Source organism: Tachyglossus aculeatus, chromosome 9 (genome assembly GCF_015852505.1).
Source record: "Tachyglossus aculeatus isolate mTacAcu1 chromosome 9, mTacAcu1.pri, whole genome shotgun sequence".
NCBI classification, from domain to species: Eukaryota; Metazoa; Chordata; class Mammalia; order Monotremata; family Tachyglossidae; genus Tachyglossus; species Tachyglossus aculeatus.
Window position 1 is genome coordinate 2,593,450 of NC_052074.1, and position 16,802 is coordinate 2,610,251.

Genomic DNA, 16,802 nt, shown 5'->3' on the forward strand with positions numbered 1-16,802 from the left:
GCGGGACAATCTGATCACCTTGTATCCCCCCCAGCGCTTAGAACAGTGCTTGGCACATAGTAAGCGCTTAACAAATACCAACATTAGTATTATTAAAGAGCCCGGGATTGGAAGTCGGGGGTCATGGGTTCTAATCCCAGGTCCGCCACGTAGCTGCTGTGTGGCCCCGAGCAAGTCACTTCACTTCTCTGAGCCTCACCTGTCAAATGGGGGTTAAGAAGGATAATAATGGTGGCATTTGTTAAGCGCTTACTATGTGCAAAGCACTGTTCTGAGCGCTGGAGGGGGGAGGCCACAAGGTGATCAGGTTGTCCCATGGGGGGCTCCCAGTCTTCATCCCCATTTTCCAGGTGAGGGAACTGAGGCCCAGAGAAGCGAAGTGACTGGCCCAAAGTCACCCAGCTGACGGGTGGCGGAGCCGGGATTTGAACCCGTGACCTCGGACTCCAAAGCCCGGGCTCTTTTCCACTGAGCCACGCTGCTTCTCTGAAGCAGCCGCAGCACATATAATAATAATAATAATAATGGCATTTATTAAGCGCTTACTATGTGCAAAGCACTGTTCTAAGCGCTGGGGAGGTTACAGGGTGATCAAGTTGTCCCACGGGGGGCTCACAGTCTTCATCCCCATTTTCCAGATGAGGGAACTGAGGCCAGAGAATCCAAGTGACTTGTCCGAAGTTACACAGCTGACAATTGGCAGAGCCGGGATTTGAACCTGTGACCTCTGACTCCAAAGCCTGGGCTCTTTCCACTGAGCCACGCTGCTTCTCTGTGTGTGACCTTGGGCAAGTCACTTCTCTCGACCTCAGTGACCTCGTCTGTAAAATGGGGATGAAGACTGTGAGCCCCAGATGGGACAGCCTGATCATCTGGTATCCCCCCCAGCGCTTAGAACAGTGATTTGCACATAGTAAGCGCTTAACAAATGCCATTATCATTATTATTATTATCATTATTGTTATTATTATTATTATTATTATTACCGTGACCTCGGCCTCCAAAGCCCGGGCTCTTTTCCACTGAGCCACGCTGCTTCTCCGAAGCAGCCGCAGCACATATCTGTGTGTGACCTTGGGCAAGTCACTTCTCTGGGCCTCAGTTTCCTCACCTGTAAAATGGGGATGAAGACTGTGAGCCCCAGATGGGACAGCCTGATCACCTGGTATCCCCCCCCAGCGCTTAGAACAGTGCTTTGCACATAGTAAGCGCTTAACAAATGCCATTATCATTATTATTATTATCATTATTGTTATTATTATTACCACCGTGACCTCGGCCTCCAAAGCCCAGGCTCTTTTCCACTGAGCCACGCTGCTTCTCCGAAGCAGCCGCAGCACATATCTGTGTGTGACCTTGGGCAAGTCACTTCTCTGGGCCTCAGTTTCCTCATCTGTAAAATGGGGGTGAAGACTGTGAGCCCCACATGGGACAACCTGATCACCTGGTATCCCCCCCCAGCGCTTAGAACAGTGCTTGGCACATAGTAAGCGCTTAACAAATGCCATTATTATTATTATTTATTATTATTATTATTATTATTATTATTACTATTACCGTGACCTCAGCCTCCAAAGCCCGGGCTCTTTTCCACTGAGCCACGCTGCTTCTCCGAAGCAGCCGCAGCACATATCTGTGTGTGACCTTGGGCAAGTCACTTCTCTGGGCCTCAGTTTCCTCATCTGTAAAATGGGGGTGAAGACTGTGAGCCCCACATGGGACAACCTGATCACCTGGTATCCCCCCCAGCGCTTAGAACAGTGCTTGGCACATAGTAAGCGCTTAACAAATGCCATTATTATTATTATTATTATTATTATTATTATTATTATTATTACTATTACCGTGACCTCAGCCTCCAAAGCCCGGGCTCTTTTCCACTGAGCCATGCTGCTTCTCCGAAGCAGCCGCAGCACATATCTGTGTGTGACCTTGGGCAAGTCACTTCTCTGGGCCTCAGTTTCCTCGTCTGTAAAATGGGGATGAAGACTGTGAGCCCCACATGGGACAGCCTGATCACCTGGTATCCCCCCCAGCGCTTAGAACAGTGCTTTGCACGTAGTAAGCGCTTAACAAATGCCATTATTATTATTATTTTTATTATTATTATTATTATTATTATTATTATTATTATCCCCGTAGGCCGGTTGGAAAGAGAGGGTCACCCAGTGCCCCCGTCCACCCGAAACAGTCCCAGGGACCGGCCGTTGGAAGCCCCCCTCCCTGCCATCCATTTTCCATCCATCCATTCATTCAATCGTATTTATTGAGCGCTTACTGTGTGCAGAGCACTGTCCTAAGCGCTCGGGAAGTCCAAGTCGGCAACATCTAGAGACGGTCCCTACCCAACAACGGGCTCACAGTCTAGAAGAAGGAGACAGACAACAAAACAAAACATATTAACGAAAGAAAATAACCAGAATAAATATGTACAAATAAAATTAATAAATAGAGTAACAAGACTCCCCTGTTCCCTCAGGTGAAATCGCAGACCCTGGAAAGGGAGGCCAAGGACTGTCGACTGCGCACGGAAGAATGGTACGTGCTTCTCCAGTCAGTCCATCCGTCCTATGTACTGAACGCCGACACCCCGTCCGGAACGCTGCGCTGATCATGGGACAACCTGATCAATCAATCAATCAATCAATCTTATTTATTGAGCGCTTACTATGTGCAGAGCACTGTACTAAGCGCTTGGGAAGTACAAATTGGCATCACATAGAGACAGTCCCTACCCAACAGTGGGCTCACAGTCTAAAAAGTGGGCTCACAGTCTAATCTGATCACCTTCAATCCTCCCCAGCGCTTAGAAAAGCGCTTGGCATTCATTCAGTCGTATTTATTGAGCGCTTACTGTGTGCAGAGCACTGTACTAAGCGCTTGGGAAGTCCAAGTTGGCAACGTAGAGAGACACATAGTAAGCACTAAACAAATGCCATTATTATTATTATCATGGGACAACCTGATCACCCTGTATCCTCCCCAGCTCTTAGAACAGTGCTTGGCATTCATTCATTCATTCAGTCGTATTTATTGAGCGCTTACTGTGTGCAGAGCACTGTACTAAGCGCTTGGGAAGTCCAAGTTGGCAACGTAGAGAGACACATAGTAAGCACTAAACAAATGCCATTATTATTATTATCGTGGGACAACCTGATCACCCTGTATCCTCCCCAGCTCTTAGAACAGTGCTTGGCATTCATTCATTCATTCAATCGTATTTATTGAGCGCTTACTGTGTGCAGAGCACTGTACTAAGCGCTTGGGAAGTCCAAGTTGGCAACGTAGAGAGACACATAGTAAGCACTAAACAAATGCCATTATTATTATTATTATTATTATTATTATTATTATTATTATTATTACCAAGGGGGGGGGTAGAGTGAGCAGGCGTGACCCCTGCCCTCAGTCTAGTATAGGAGACAGACATCGCGACATTAGTTTTTCCTCTATCAGATATTAAACTCAAGAGCGGGGCTCAGCGGGAAGAGCCCGGGCTTGGGAGCCAGAGGACGTGGGTTCTAATCCCGGCTCCGCCGCTGTGTGACCTTGAGCAAGCCGCTTAACCTCTCTGTGCCTCAGTTCCCTCGTCTGTACAATGGGGATTAAGACTGTGAGCCCCCCGTGGGACAACCTGATCACCTCGTCTCTTCCCCAGCGCTGTGGGGGAGAACAGTGCGTGGCACATAGTAAGCGCTTAGCTTTTCATTCATTCATTCATTCATTCATTCATTCATTCATTCATTCATTCAACCGTATTTACTGAGCGCTTACTGTGTGCAGAGCCCTGTACTAAGCGCTTGGGAAGTCCAAGTTGGCAACATATAGAGACGGTCCCTACCCAACAGTGGGCTCACAGTCTAATAATAATAATAATAATAATAATAATAATAATAACGGTATTTATTAAGCGCTTACTATGTGCAAAGCACTGTTCTAAGCATTATTATTATTATTATTGTTATTATTATTATTATTATTATTATTATTATTATTAGATACAGGACACAGTCCAGCCACTTTACAACTTTGTAAGCGAGGCCCCAGAAGCGACGTGGAGAAGCAGTGTGCCCTAGTGGATAGAGCCCGGGCTTGAGAGTCAAGCGCTTAGTACAGTGCTGTGCACACAGTAAGCGCTCAGTAAATACGATTGAATGAATGCGAGTCAGAAGGATCTGGGTTCTAATCCCGGCTCCGCCACGTCTACTGTGTGACTCCGGGCAAGTCACTTCACTTCCCTGGGCCTCGGCCGTCTCAACTGTATAATGGGGATTAAACCCCACGTGGGACAGGGACTGTCCAAACCGATGACCGTGTATTTGTACGAGTGCTTAGTACAGTGCTCTGCACACAGTAAGCGCTCAGTAAATACGATTGAATGAATGCGAGTCAGAAGGATCTGGGTTCTAATCCCGGCTCCGCCACGTCTACTGTGTGACTCTGGGCAAGTCACTTCACTTCCCTGGGCCTCGGCCGTCTCATCTGTAAAATGGGGATTAAACCCCACGTGGGACAGGGACTGTCCAAACCGATGACCGTGTCTCAATCAACCCATCAATCAATCGTATTTATTATTATTATTATTATTATTTATTATTATTATTTAGCTTCTCCCCCAGCACCCAGTAGAGTACCAGGCGCATAGTAAGTGCTTAATCAATCAATCGTATTTATTGAGCGCTTACTGTGTGCACAGCACTGGACTAAGCGCTTGGCAAGTACAAGTTGGCAACATATAGAGACAGTTCCTACCCAACAGTGGGCCCACAGTCTATTGAGCGCTTCCCGTGTGCAGAGCACTGTACTAATCAATCAATCAATCAATCGTATTTATTGAGCGCTTCCTGTGTGCAGAGCACTGTACTAAGCGCTTGGGAAGTACAAGTTGGCAACATCTAGAGACAGTCCCTACCCAACAGCGGGCTCACAGTCTAGAAGGGGGAGGCAGACAACAAAACCAAACATCTTAACAAAATAAAATCAATAGAATAGATATGTACAAGTAAAATAGAGTAATAAATACGTACAAACATATATACCTATGCACAGGTGTATCTGTACCAGCGCTTAGTACAGTGCCCGGCACGTAGAAAGCGCTTAGCAAACACCAAAAAAACAACAACAAAAATAAGGGGCAGGTTCAACCTGGTTCCGTCTCCCCCTTGGAGACTGCGAGCCCGCCGTTGGGTAGGGACCGTCTCTAGATGTTGCCAACGTGGACTTCCCAAGCGCTCAGTACACAGTAAGCGCTCAATAAATACGATTGAATGACTGGGTGAACCTCACCGAGGCCTCCTGACCGGACCCCCGGCCGCCGCCGCGACGATCTCCGAGCCTTTTCGACTGTGAGCCCACTGTTGGGTAGGGACCGTCTCTATATGTTGCCAACTTGGACTTCCCAAGCGCTTAGTACAGTGCTCTGCACACAGTAAGCGCTCAATAAATACGATTGATTGATTGATTCCAGACTTCTAGACTGTGATCCCGCTGTTGGGTAGGGACCGTCTCTCTATGTTGCCAACTTGGACTTCCCAAGCGCTTAGTCCAGTGTTCTGCACACAGGAAGCGCTCAATAAATACGATTGATTGATTGATTGATTGATCGATCTTGGGGTCCGTCGGTGAGGTGAGACCTTTCCCGTTCCCCAGCCAGCTTCAGCTAAAGAGTCTCCACGAAGATTTGGCGGATCGACTGGACGAGTCCTTGGCGATCATCAGTGAAAAGGTCCCTTTCAACGACACCCGTGAGTATCGCCTCCGACGACGACGCGATGGGGGGCCGGTGGTTTTGTGCCCGGGAATACGGCAACTGTGAAGACGCCTCCGGGCCCGGCCGGTGAAAATCACACCGCGGCCGCCCGCCTCCGTCTCTGAGACGGAAAAATCCAGGCCATGGCCGCGCGGAAAAGCGGTCCTCCCTTCCTTTCAGCCGGCCTGCTGAGGAAAGCCGCTCATAGTCACCTCGCAAGGGCTATGTTTTGAGCGGCGCGGTATCGCCACCCTGTTGAGTCCCGGGGCGCCCAGGGAAGCCCCCGCCAACGGGCAGCCGGAGTCTTCTCCCACCGTACATTGGGCACCCCGGTGTCTTTCCGGGAATCAATCGTATTTATTGAGCGCTTATTGTGTGCAGAGCACTGGACTAAGCGCTTGGGAAGTCCAAGTGGGCAACAGAGAGAGACGGTCCCGACCCAACAGCGGGCTCACGGTCTAGAAGGAAGACACCGTTCCATTATTTCCACCAATCAATCAATCGTATTTATTGAGCGTTTATTGTGTGCAGAGCACTGGACTAAGCGCTTGGGAAGTCCAAGTGGGCAACAGAGAGAGACGGTCCCGACCCAACAGTGGGCTCACGGTCTAGAAGGAAGACACCGTTCCATTATTTCCACCAATCAATCAATCGTATTTATTGAGCGCTTACTGTGTGCAGAGCACTTTACTAAGCGCTTGGGAAGTCCAAGTTGGCAACATATAGAGACGGTCCCGACCCAACAGCGGGCTCACGGTCTAGAAGGAAGACACCGTTCCATTATTTCCACCAATCAATCAATCGTATTTATTGAGCGCTTGCTGTGTGCAGAGCACTGGACTAAGCGCTTGGGAAGTCCAAGTTGGTAACATAGAGAGACGGTCCCGACCCAACAGCGGGCTCACAGTCTAGAAGGAAGACACCGTTCCATTATTTCCACCTTTCAATCAATCAGTCAATCGTATTTATTGAGCGCTTACTGTGTGCAGAGCACTGGACTAAGCGCTTGGGAAGTCCAAGTGGGCAACATATAGAGACGGTCCCAACCCAACAGCGGGCTCACGGTCTAGAAGGAAGACACCGTTCCATTATTTCCACCAATCAATCAATCGTATTTATTGAGCGCTTACTGTGTGCAGAGCACTGGACTAAGCGCTTGGGAAGTCCAAGTGGGCAACATAGAGAGACGGTCCCGACCCAACAGTGGGCTCACGGTCTAGAAGGAAGACACCGTTCCATTATTTCCACCAATCAATCAATCGTATTTATTGAGCGCTTACTGTGTGCAGAGCACTGTACTAAGCACTTGGGAAGTCCAAGTGGGCAACATATAGAGACGGTCCCGACCCAACAGTGGGCTCAGTCTAGAAGGAAGACACTGTTCCATTATTTCCACCAATCAATCAATCGTATTTATTGAACGCTTACTGTGTGCGGAGCACTGGACTAAGCGCTTGGGAAGTCCAAGTGGGCAACATATAGAGACGGTCCCGACCCAACAGCGGGCTCACGGTCTAGAAGGAAGACACCGTTCCATTATTTCCACCTTTCAATCAATCCATCAATCGTATTTATTGAGTGCTTACTGTGTGCAGAGCACTGGACTAAGCGCTTGGGAAGTCCAAGTGGGCAACATAGAGAGACGGTCCCGACCCAACAGCGGGCTCACAGTCTAGAAGGAAGACACCATTGCATTATTTCCACCTTTCCATTATTATTATTAGAGAAGCAGCGTGGCTCAGTGGAAAGAGCCCGGGCTTTGGAGTCAGGGGTCATGGGTTCAAATGCCGACTCCGCCACATGTCTGCTGTGGGTGGCCTTGGGCAAGTCACTTCACTTCTCTGAGCCTCAGTTCCCTCATCTGTAGAATGGGGATGAAGACCGTGAGCCCCCCGTGGGACAACTTGATCCCCTTGTATCCCCCCTCAGCGCTTGGAACAGTGCTCTGCACATAGTAAGCACTGAGAGCTCACCTCCTCCAGGAGGCCTTCCCAGACTGAGCCCCCTCCTTCCTCTCCCCCTCATCCCCCTCTCCATCCCCCCCGTCTTACCTCCTTCCCTTCCCCGCAGCACCTGTATATATGGATATATGTTTGTATGGATTTATTACTCTATTTATTTTACTTGTCCATATCTATTCTATTTATTTTATTTTGTTAATATGTTTGGTTTCGTCGTCCGTCTCCCCCTTCTAGACCGTGAGCCCGCTGTTGGGTCGGGACCGTCTCTCTATGTTGCCAACTTGGACTTCCCAAGCGCTTAGTCCAGTGCTGTGCACACAGCGAGCGCTCAATAAATACGATTGATGATTGATTGATTGACCCAATGCCATTATTATTATTTCCGCACGCACCCCCTTTAGGTCCTAATGGTAGCCCCTTTCGTCCAGAGCCCCCCGCCCCCCTCGCCGCCGGTTTTTACCGCGTCAAAACGGCGGCCCTCGCAGCGTCGTGGAAGACCCCCTTCGTTTTAGTCCAGTGCTCTGCACACAGTAAGCGCTCAATAAATATGATTGATTGATTGATTGATTGATTGATTGTAGGGTTCAGTCAGTACAATGCCCTGAACGTCCCGCCGCACAACAGAAGACATCAGGTGAGCCGGAGGGGCCGGGCGGAGGCGCGGGGATGGTGGGGACTCCCACCGTCGGGGCCCGTCCCGGGGAAACCCCCATTCCCCAAAATCAGGCCCGCTGGGAAGAGTCCGACATGGACTTCCCAAGCGCTTAGTACAGTGCTCTGCACACAGTAAGCGCTCAATAAATACGATTGATTGATTGATTGATTGATTGAAGAGAGGACTCCTCACCCAAACCTTCTTGGCTTTCCAGCCAGTCTCTTTTAGACTGTGAGCCCACTGTTGGGTAGGGACCGTCTCTATATGTTGCCAATTTGCACTTCCCAAGCGCTTAGTACAGTGCTCTCCACATAGTAAGCGCTCAATAAATACGATTGATGATGATCTCCCCCCTTCCGCAGTCCGGAACCCACCCTGGCCGACGGACATCCTAAATCCGTCGATCGAGTGAATGCCATTAACTGATTAAGTCTAGTTCGTTCATTCATTCAGCCGTAGAAGCAGCGTGGCTCAGTGGAAAGAGCCCGGGCTTTGGAGTCAGGGGTCATGGGTTCAAATCCTGGCTCTGCCCATTGTCAGCTGTGGGACTTGGGGCAAGTCACTTCACTTCTCTGGGCCTCAGTTACCTCATCTGGAAAATGGGGATGAAGACTGGGAGCCTCCCATGGGACAACGTGACCACCTTGTAACCTCCCCAGCGCTCAGAACAGTGCTTTGCACATAGTAAGCGCTTAATAAATGCCATCATTATTATTATTATTTACTGAGCGCTTACTGTGTGCGGAGCACTGTACTAAGCGCTTGGGAAGTACAAGTCAGCAACATCTAGAGACGGTCCCTACCCAACAGCGGGCTCACAGTCTAGAAGGGGGAGACAGAGAACAAAACCAAACATATTAATGAAATAAAATAGAATAAATATGTACAAATAAAATCAATCAATCAATAATATATCATTAATAATATTTATATTATTAATAAATAATATAAATACATAATCTAATTAAATACCATTATTATTATTAGAGAAGCAGCGTGGCTCAGTGGAAAGAGCCCAGGCTTTGGAGTCAGGGGTCATGGGTTCAAATCCCGGCTCCACCAGTTGTCAGCTGGGTGGCTCTGGGCAAGTCACTTCACTTCTCTGGGCCTCAGTGACCTCATCTGGAAAATGGGGATGAAGACTGTGAGTCTCCCTTCTAGACTGTGAGTTCACTGTTGGGTAGGGACCATCTCTATATGTTGCCAATTTGTACCTCCCAAGCGCTTAGTGCAGTGCTGTGCACACAGTAAGCACTCAATAAATACGATTGAATGAATGAATGAATAGGGGCCTTCTCTATATGTTGCCAACTTGGACTTCCCAAGAGCTTAGAACAGTGCTTGGCACATAGTAAGCGCTTAACAAATACCATTATTATTATCGATCGGGGGTGGTTGTCGAGCGCTTGAGAAGCCGCGTGGCTCAGTGGAAAGAGCCCGGGCTTTGGAGTCAGAGGTCATGGGTTCAAATCCCGGCCCCGCCAACTGTCAGCTGTGTGGCTTTGGGCAAGTCACTCAGCTTCTCTGGGCCTCAGTTCCCTCATCTGTAAAAATGGGGATTAAAACTGTGAGCCCCCCGTGGGACAACCAGATCACCTTGTAACCTCCCCAGCACTTAGAACAGTGCTCTGCGCATAGTAAGTGCTTAACAAATACCCTTATTATTATTATTATTATTATTACTGCCTGCAGAGCGCCGTACTAAGTGCTTGGGAGAGGACGATAGAACAAAGGTAGCAGACACGTTCCCCGGCCTCAACGAGCTTCCGGTCTAGAGGGGGGAGACGTATTAATATGAATTTTTACCCTCTGCCCCCCTCGCTGGGAAGCCCCTCCTGGAAATTTTCCTGATCCCGGACCTTGAGGAAGGGGAACCGGTCACTCCACGGAAGGCTGTGAGCCCCTCATGGGACAATCTGATCACCTTGTAACCTCCGCAGCGCTTAGAACAGTGCTTTGCACATAGTAAGCGCTTAATAAAGGCCATCGTGATTATTATCATGTTCCAAGCGCCGTCAGGCCCTTGTATCCGCGGGAGCCCGGGGGATTTACGATCGCTGAAAGTGCTGGAATTTGTCAGCCAGGAACGTCGCCAGTCGGGGGCGGGAGGAGAGTAGGTGTGACTTAATCGGCCCATCGGTCAGTGGTATATATTGGGCGCTTTCTGCATGCACAGCACTGTGTGAAGCTCCTGGGTGAGTAATTCATCCGAGAATTGCCTAGTGGTTAGAGCCCGGGCCTTGGATTCAGAAGGATCTGGGTTCTATTACTCTATTTATTTCTTATTACTCTATTTATTATTACTCTATTTATTAATAACTCTACTATTACTCTATTTATCATTATTCTATTTATTATTATTACTCTATATTTATTTATTATTGCTCTTTATTATTACTCTATTATTACTCTATTTCATTCATTCATTCAATCATATTTATTGAGCGCTTACTCATCAATCGTATTTATTGAGCGCTTACTGTGTGCAGAGCACTGTACTAAGCGCTTGGGTTGTCCAAGTTGGCAACATATAGAGATGGTCCCTACCCGACAGTGGGCTCACAGTCTAGAAGGGGGAGACAGACAACAAAACAAAACATATTAACAAAATAAAATAAATAGAACAAATACATACAAATAAAATTTATTATTACTCTATTATTACTCTATTTATTATTTCTCTATTTATTATTACTCTATTATTACTCTATTCATGATTACACTATTTTTTATTACTCTATTATTACTCTATTCATGATTACTCTATTTATTATTACTCTATTGTTACTCTATTGTTACTCTATTATTACTCTATTATTACTCTATTTATCATTACTCTATTTATTATTACTCTATTATTACTCTATTTATTACTCTATTATTACTCTATTATTTTTCTATTATTTCTCTATTTATTTATTATTACTCTATTATTACTCTATTCATGATTACTCTATTTATTGTTACTCTATTCATGATTACTCTATTTATTATTACTCTATTTATTTTACTTGTACACATCTGTTCTATTTATTTTATTTTGTTAATATGTTTTGTTGTCTGTCTCCCCCTTCTAGACTGTGAGCCCGCTGTTGGGTAGGGACCGTCTCTAGATGTTGCCAACTTGTACTTCCCAAGCGCTTAGTCCAGTGCTCTGCACACAGTAAGCGCTCAATAAATACGACTGATTGATTGATTGATTCTAATCCCGCTCCGCCACTTGTCTGCGGGGTGACCTTGGGCAAGTCGCTTTGTCTGTAAAATGGGGACGAAGACTGTGAGCCCCGCGTGGATCATGAAGTGTCCAACCAGATTAGCTTGTATAATAATAATGGCATTTATTCATTCATTCATTCAATCGTATTGATTGAGCGCTTACTGTGTGCAGAGCACTGGACTAAGCGCTTGGGAAGTCCAAGTTGGCAACATAGAGAGACAGTCCCTACCCAACAGTGGGCTCACACGCTTACTATGTGCAGAGCACTGTTCTAAGTGCTGGGGAGGTTACAAGGAGATCAGGTTGTCCCACGGGGGGCTTGCAGTCTTAATCCCCATTTTCCAGATGAGGGAACTGAGGCCCAGAGAATAATAATAATAATAATGATAGCATTTATTAAGCACTTACTATTCATTCATTCATTCAATCGTATCTATTGAGCGCTTACTGTGTGCAGAGCACTGGACTAAGCGCTTGGGAAGTCCAAGTTGGCAATGTATAGAGACGGTCCCTACCCGACAGTGGGCTCACAGTCTAGAAGGGGGGAGACTATGTGCAGAGCACTGTTCTAAGCGCTGGGGAGGTCACAAAGTGATCATGTTGTCCCACGGGGGGCTCACAGTCTTCATCCCCATTTTCCAGATGAGGGAACTGAGGCCCAGAGAAGCCAAGTGACTTGTCCCAAATCACACAGCTGACAATTGGCAGAGCCGGGATTCGAACCCATAGTAATAATAATAATAATAATGATGGCATTTGTTAAGCGCTTACTGTGTGCAAAGCCCTGTTCTAAGCTCTGGGGAGGATATAAGGTGATTAGGTTGTCCCTCGTGGAGCTCACAGTCTTCATCCCCATTTTACAGATGAGGGAACTGAGGCACAGAGAATCAATCAATCGTATTTATTGAGCGCTTACTGTGTGCAGAGCACTGGACTAAGCGCTTGGGACGTACAAGTTGGCAAGAGAAGTGAAGTGACTTGCCCAAGGCCACACAGCTGACAATGGGCAGAGCCGGGATTCGAACCCCTGACCTCTGACTCCCAAGCCCGGGCTCTTTCCACTGAGCCACGCTGCTCCTCTCCTCAGCGCTTAGGACAGTGCCTGGCACAATCAATCAATCAATTGTATTTCTTGAGCGCTTACTGTGTGCAGAGCACTGGACTAAGCGCTTGGGAAGTCCAAGTTGGCAACATAGAGAGACGGTCCCTACCCACCAGTGGGCTCAATCAATCAGTCAATCAATCGTATTTATTGAGCGCTTACTGTGTGCAGAGCACTGTACTAAGCGCTTGGGAAGTCCAAGTTGGCAGCATAGAGAGACGGTCCCTACCCACCAGTGGGCTCAATCAATCAATCGTATTTATTGAGCGCTTACTGTGTGCAGAGCACTGGACTAAGCGCTTGGGAAGTCCAAGTTGGCAACATGTAGAGACGGTCCCGACCCAACAGCGGGCTCACAGTCTAAAAGGGGGAGACAGAGAACAAAACCAAACATACTAATAAAATAAATAGAATAGATATGGACAAGTAAAATAAATAGAGTAATAAATAGGTACAAACATATATACAGGTGCTGTGGGGGAGCGTTTAACAGATACCGCAATTATTTAATCCGATTATTAGTACATCCACGCAGACCACCACTCCTCCTACTTCCAAAGCCTTTTTCAAATCACATCCTCAACCAAGAGGTGCTACCCGATTAAGCCTTCCAGGCTCGCAGTCTAGAAGAGTAAATGCGTAACCGGTACTGCTGAAAACAAAACGGTCCCAAACGATCCCCATCCCCGTGGAGCGCGTCGGTTTCCGGACGCAACGCCTCGGCTATTTGGAGGACTGGGACAGTAGTCGCGTCAGCGCGGCCGTCTATTTATTTCTTTTACTTGTCTATATCTATTCTATTTCTTTTATTTTGTTAGTATGTTTGGTTTTGTTCTCTGTCTCCCACTTTTAGACCGTGAGCCCGCCGTTGGGTAGGGACCGTCTCTCTCTGTTGCCAACTTGGACTTCCCAAGCGCTTCGTCCAGTGCTCCGCACACAGGAAGCGCTCAATAAATTAGACTGTGAGCCCACTCTTTTAGACTGTGAGCCCACTCTTTTAGACTGTGAGCCCACTCTCTTAGACTGTGAGCCCACTCTTTTAGACTGTGAGCCCACTGTTGGGTAGGGACTGTCTCTATATGTTGCCAATTTGTACTTCCCAAGCGCTTAGTACAGTGCTCTGCACATAGTAAGCGCTCAATAAATACGATTGATTGATTGATTGATTGAATAAATACGATTGATTGATTGATTGGTGTCATCCTCGACTCCGCTCTCTCATTCACCCCTCACATCCAAGCCGTCACCAAAACCTGCCGGTCTCAGCTCCGCAACATTGCCAAGATCCGCCCTTTCCTCTCCATCCAAAGCGCTACCCTGCTAATTCAAGCTCTCATCCTATCCCGTCTGGACTACTGCACCAGCCTTCTCTCTGATCTCCCATCCTCGTGTCTCTCTCCACTTCAATCCATACTTCATGCTGCTGCCCGGATCGTCTTTGTCCAGAAACGCTCTGGGCATGTTACTCCCCTCCTCAAAAATCTCCAGTGGCTCCCAATCAATCTGCGCATCAGGCAGAAACTCCTCCCCCTGGGCTTCCAGGCTGTCCATCCATCCCCTCGCCCCCTCCTACCTCACCTCCCTTCTGTCCTTCTCCAGCCCAGCCCGCACCCTCCGCTCCTCCGCCGCTAATCTCCTCACCGTTAGGCCTCGTTCTCGCCTGTCCCGCCATCGACCCCCGGCCCACGTCCTCCCCCGGGCCTAGAATGCCCCCAATCCCTCTGCCCATCCACCAAGCTAGCTCTCTTCCTCCCTTCAAGGCCCTGCTGAGAGCTCACCTCCTCCAGGAGGCCTTCCCAGATTGAGCCCCTTCTTTCCTCTCCCCCTCGTCCCCCTCTCCATCCCCCCGCCTTACCGCCTTCCCCTCCCCACAGCACCTGTATATATGTATATATGGTTGTACATATTTATTACTCTGTTTATTTATTTATTTATTTTACTTGTACATTTCTATCCTACTTATTTTATTTTGTTGGTATGTTTGGTTCTGTTCTCTGTCTCCCCCTTTTAGACTGTGAGCCCACTATCGGGTAGGGACTGTCTCTATGTGATGCCAATTTGTACTTCCCAAGCGCTTAGTACAGTGCTCTGCACATAGTAAGCGCTCAATAAATACGATTGATTGATTGATTGATTGATTGATTGATTAACGCGGCCGTTGGGCCTTCCGTGTTTGCAACGCCGCAGCTGAAGCTGCGCGATGTAACGGGGCAGGCCCTGGCCCTGGTGCAAGACTTGGTGACGGCGCTTCTCAACTTCCACACCTACACGGAACAGAGGGTCCAGATTTTCCCCGTCGACTCGGCCATCGACGCCATCTCCCCCGTAAACCAGAAGGTAAGAAAACCCCCCCCCCCCCAAACTCGCCCCGTCGCTCGCGACGCCCGAGGGGACGTCCTGACTCTTCTCGGGCCGTTTCTCCATCGTCGTCATCATCAGTCGTATTTATTGAGCGCTTACTGTGTGCAGAGCACTGGACTAAGCGCTTGGGAAGTCCAAATTGGCAACATCTAGAGACAGTCCCTACCCAACAGTGGGCTCACGGTCTTAAAGGGGGAGACAGAGAACAAAACCAAACGTACTAACAAAATAAAATAAATAGAATAGATATGTACAAGTAAAATAAATAAATAGAGTAATAAATCTGTACAAACATATATACAGGTGCTGTATATCTGCCCCCCCCCTTTTTCTTTTTTTTAACAGCGTTTATTAAGCGCTTACTACATGCCAAGCACTGTTCTAAGCACTGGGGAGGTTACAAGGTGATCAGGTTGTCCCACAGGGGGCTCACAGTCTTCCTCCCCATTTTCCAGATGAGGTAACCGAGGCACGGAGAAATCAATCAATCAATCGTAGACTGTGAGCCCAATGTTGGGTAGGGACTGTCTCTATATGTTGCCAATTTGTACTTCCCAAGCGCTTAGTCCAGTGCTCTGCACATAGTAAGCGCTCAATAAATATGATTGATTGATTGATTGATTGAGCGCTTACTGTGTGCAGAGCACTGTACTAAGCGCTTGGGAAGTCCAAGTTGGCAACATATAGAGACAGTCCCTACCCAACAGTGGGCTCACAGTCTAAAAGGGGGAGACGGAGAACAAAACCAAACATACTCACAAAATAAAATAAATAGAACAGATATGTACAAGTAAAATAAATAAATAGAGTAATAAATCTGTACAAACATATATACAGGTGCTGTATATCTGCCCCCCCCCTTTTTCTTTTTTTTAACAGCGTTTTATTAAGCACTTACTATGTGCCAAGCACTGTTCTAAGCGCTGGGGAGGTTACAAGGTGATCAGGTTGTCTCACAGGGGGCTCACAATCTTCCTCCCCATTTTCCAGATGAGGTAACCGAGGCATGGAGAAATCAATCAATCAGTCGTATTTATTGAGCGCTTACTGTGTGCAGAGCACTGGACTAAGCACTTGGGAAGTCCAAGTTGGCAACATATAGAGACAGTCCCTACCCACCAGTGGGCTCACAGTCTAAAAGGGGGAGACAGAGAACAAAGCCAAACATACTAACAAAATAAAATAAATAGAATAGATATGTACAAGTAAAATAAATAAATCAATAGAGTAATAAATCTGTACAAACATATATCCATATATACAGGTGCTGTGGGGAAGGGAAGGAGGTAAGATGAGGGGGATGAAGAGGGGGAGAGGAAGGAAGGGGGAGAGCAGTGAAGTGACTTGCCCAAAGTCACCCAGCTGACAAGTGGCGGAGCCGGGATTGGAACCCATGACCTCTGACTCCAAAGCCCGGGCTCTTTCAATCAATCAATCAATCAATCAATCAGTCGTATTTATTGAGCGCTTACTGTGTGCAGAGCACTGTACTAAGCGCTTGGAAAGTACAAGTTGGCAACATGTTTGATTGATGGATTGATTGGACTTCCCCAGCGCTTAGTCCAGTGCTCTGCACACAGTAAGCGCTCAATAAATACGATTGAATGAATGAATGAATATAGAGATGGTCCCTACCCAACAGTGGGCTTACAGTCCAGAAGCCCACTGAGCCCACTTTCCACTGAGGCACGCTGCTTCCCTTAAATCCTAAATCCACCAGGTGATGGTGGGAAGGCTCTTCTAGACTGTGAGCCCGC

General features: G+C 47.6%; 1 protein-coding gene across 1 annotated transcript in view; it reads left to right on the forward strand.

The window, feature by feature from the left end:
• Positions 1-16,802, forward strand: part of PPP1R21 (protein phosphatase 1 regulatory subunit 21) — a 77,302-nt gene that overhangs the window by 23,645 nt on the left and 36,855 nt on the right. Inside the window, exons 6-9 of the mRNA XM_038751272.1 lie at positions 2,480-2,538; positions 5,650-5,744; positions 8,292-8,344; positions 14,872-15,021. Coding sequence (XP_038607200.1) covers positions 2,480-2,538; positions 5,650-5,744; positions 8,292-8,344; positions 14,872-15,021 — 357 coding nt within the window. The remainder of the gene's footprint in view (positions 1-2,479; positions 2,539-5,649; positions 5,745-8,291; positions 8,345-14,871; positions 15,022-16,802) is intronic.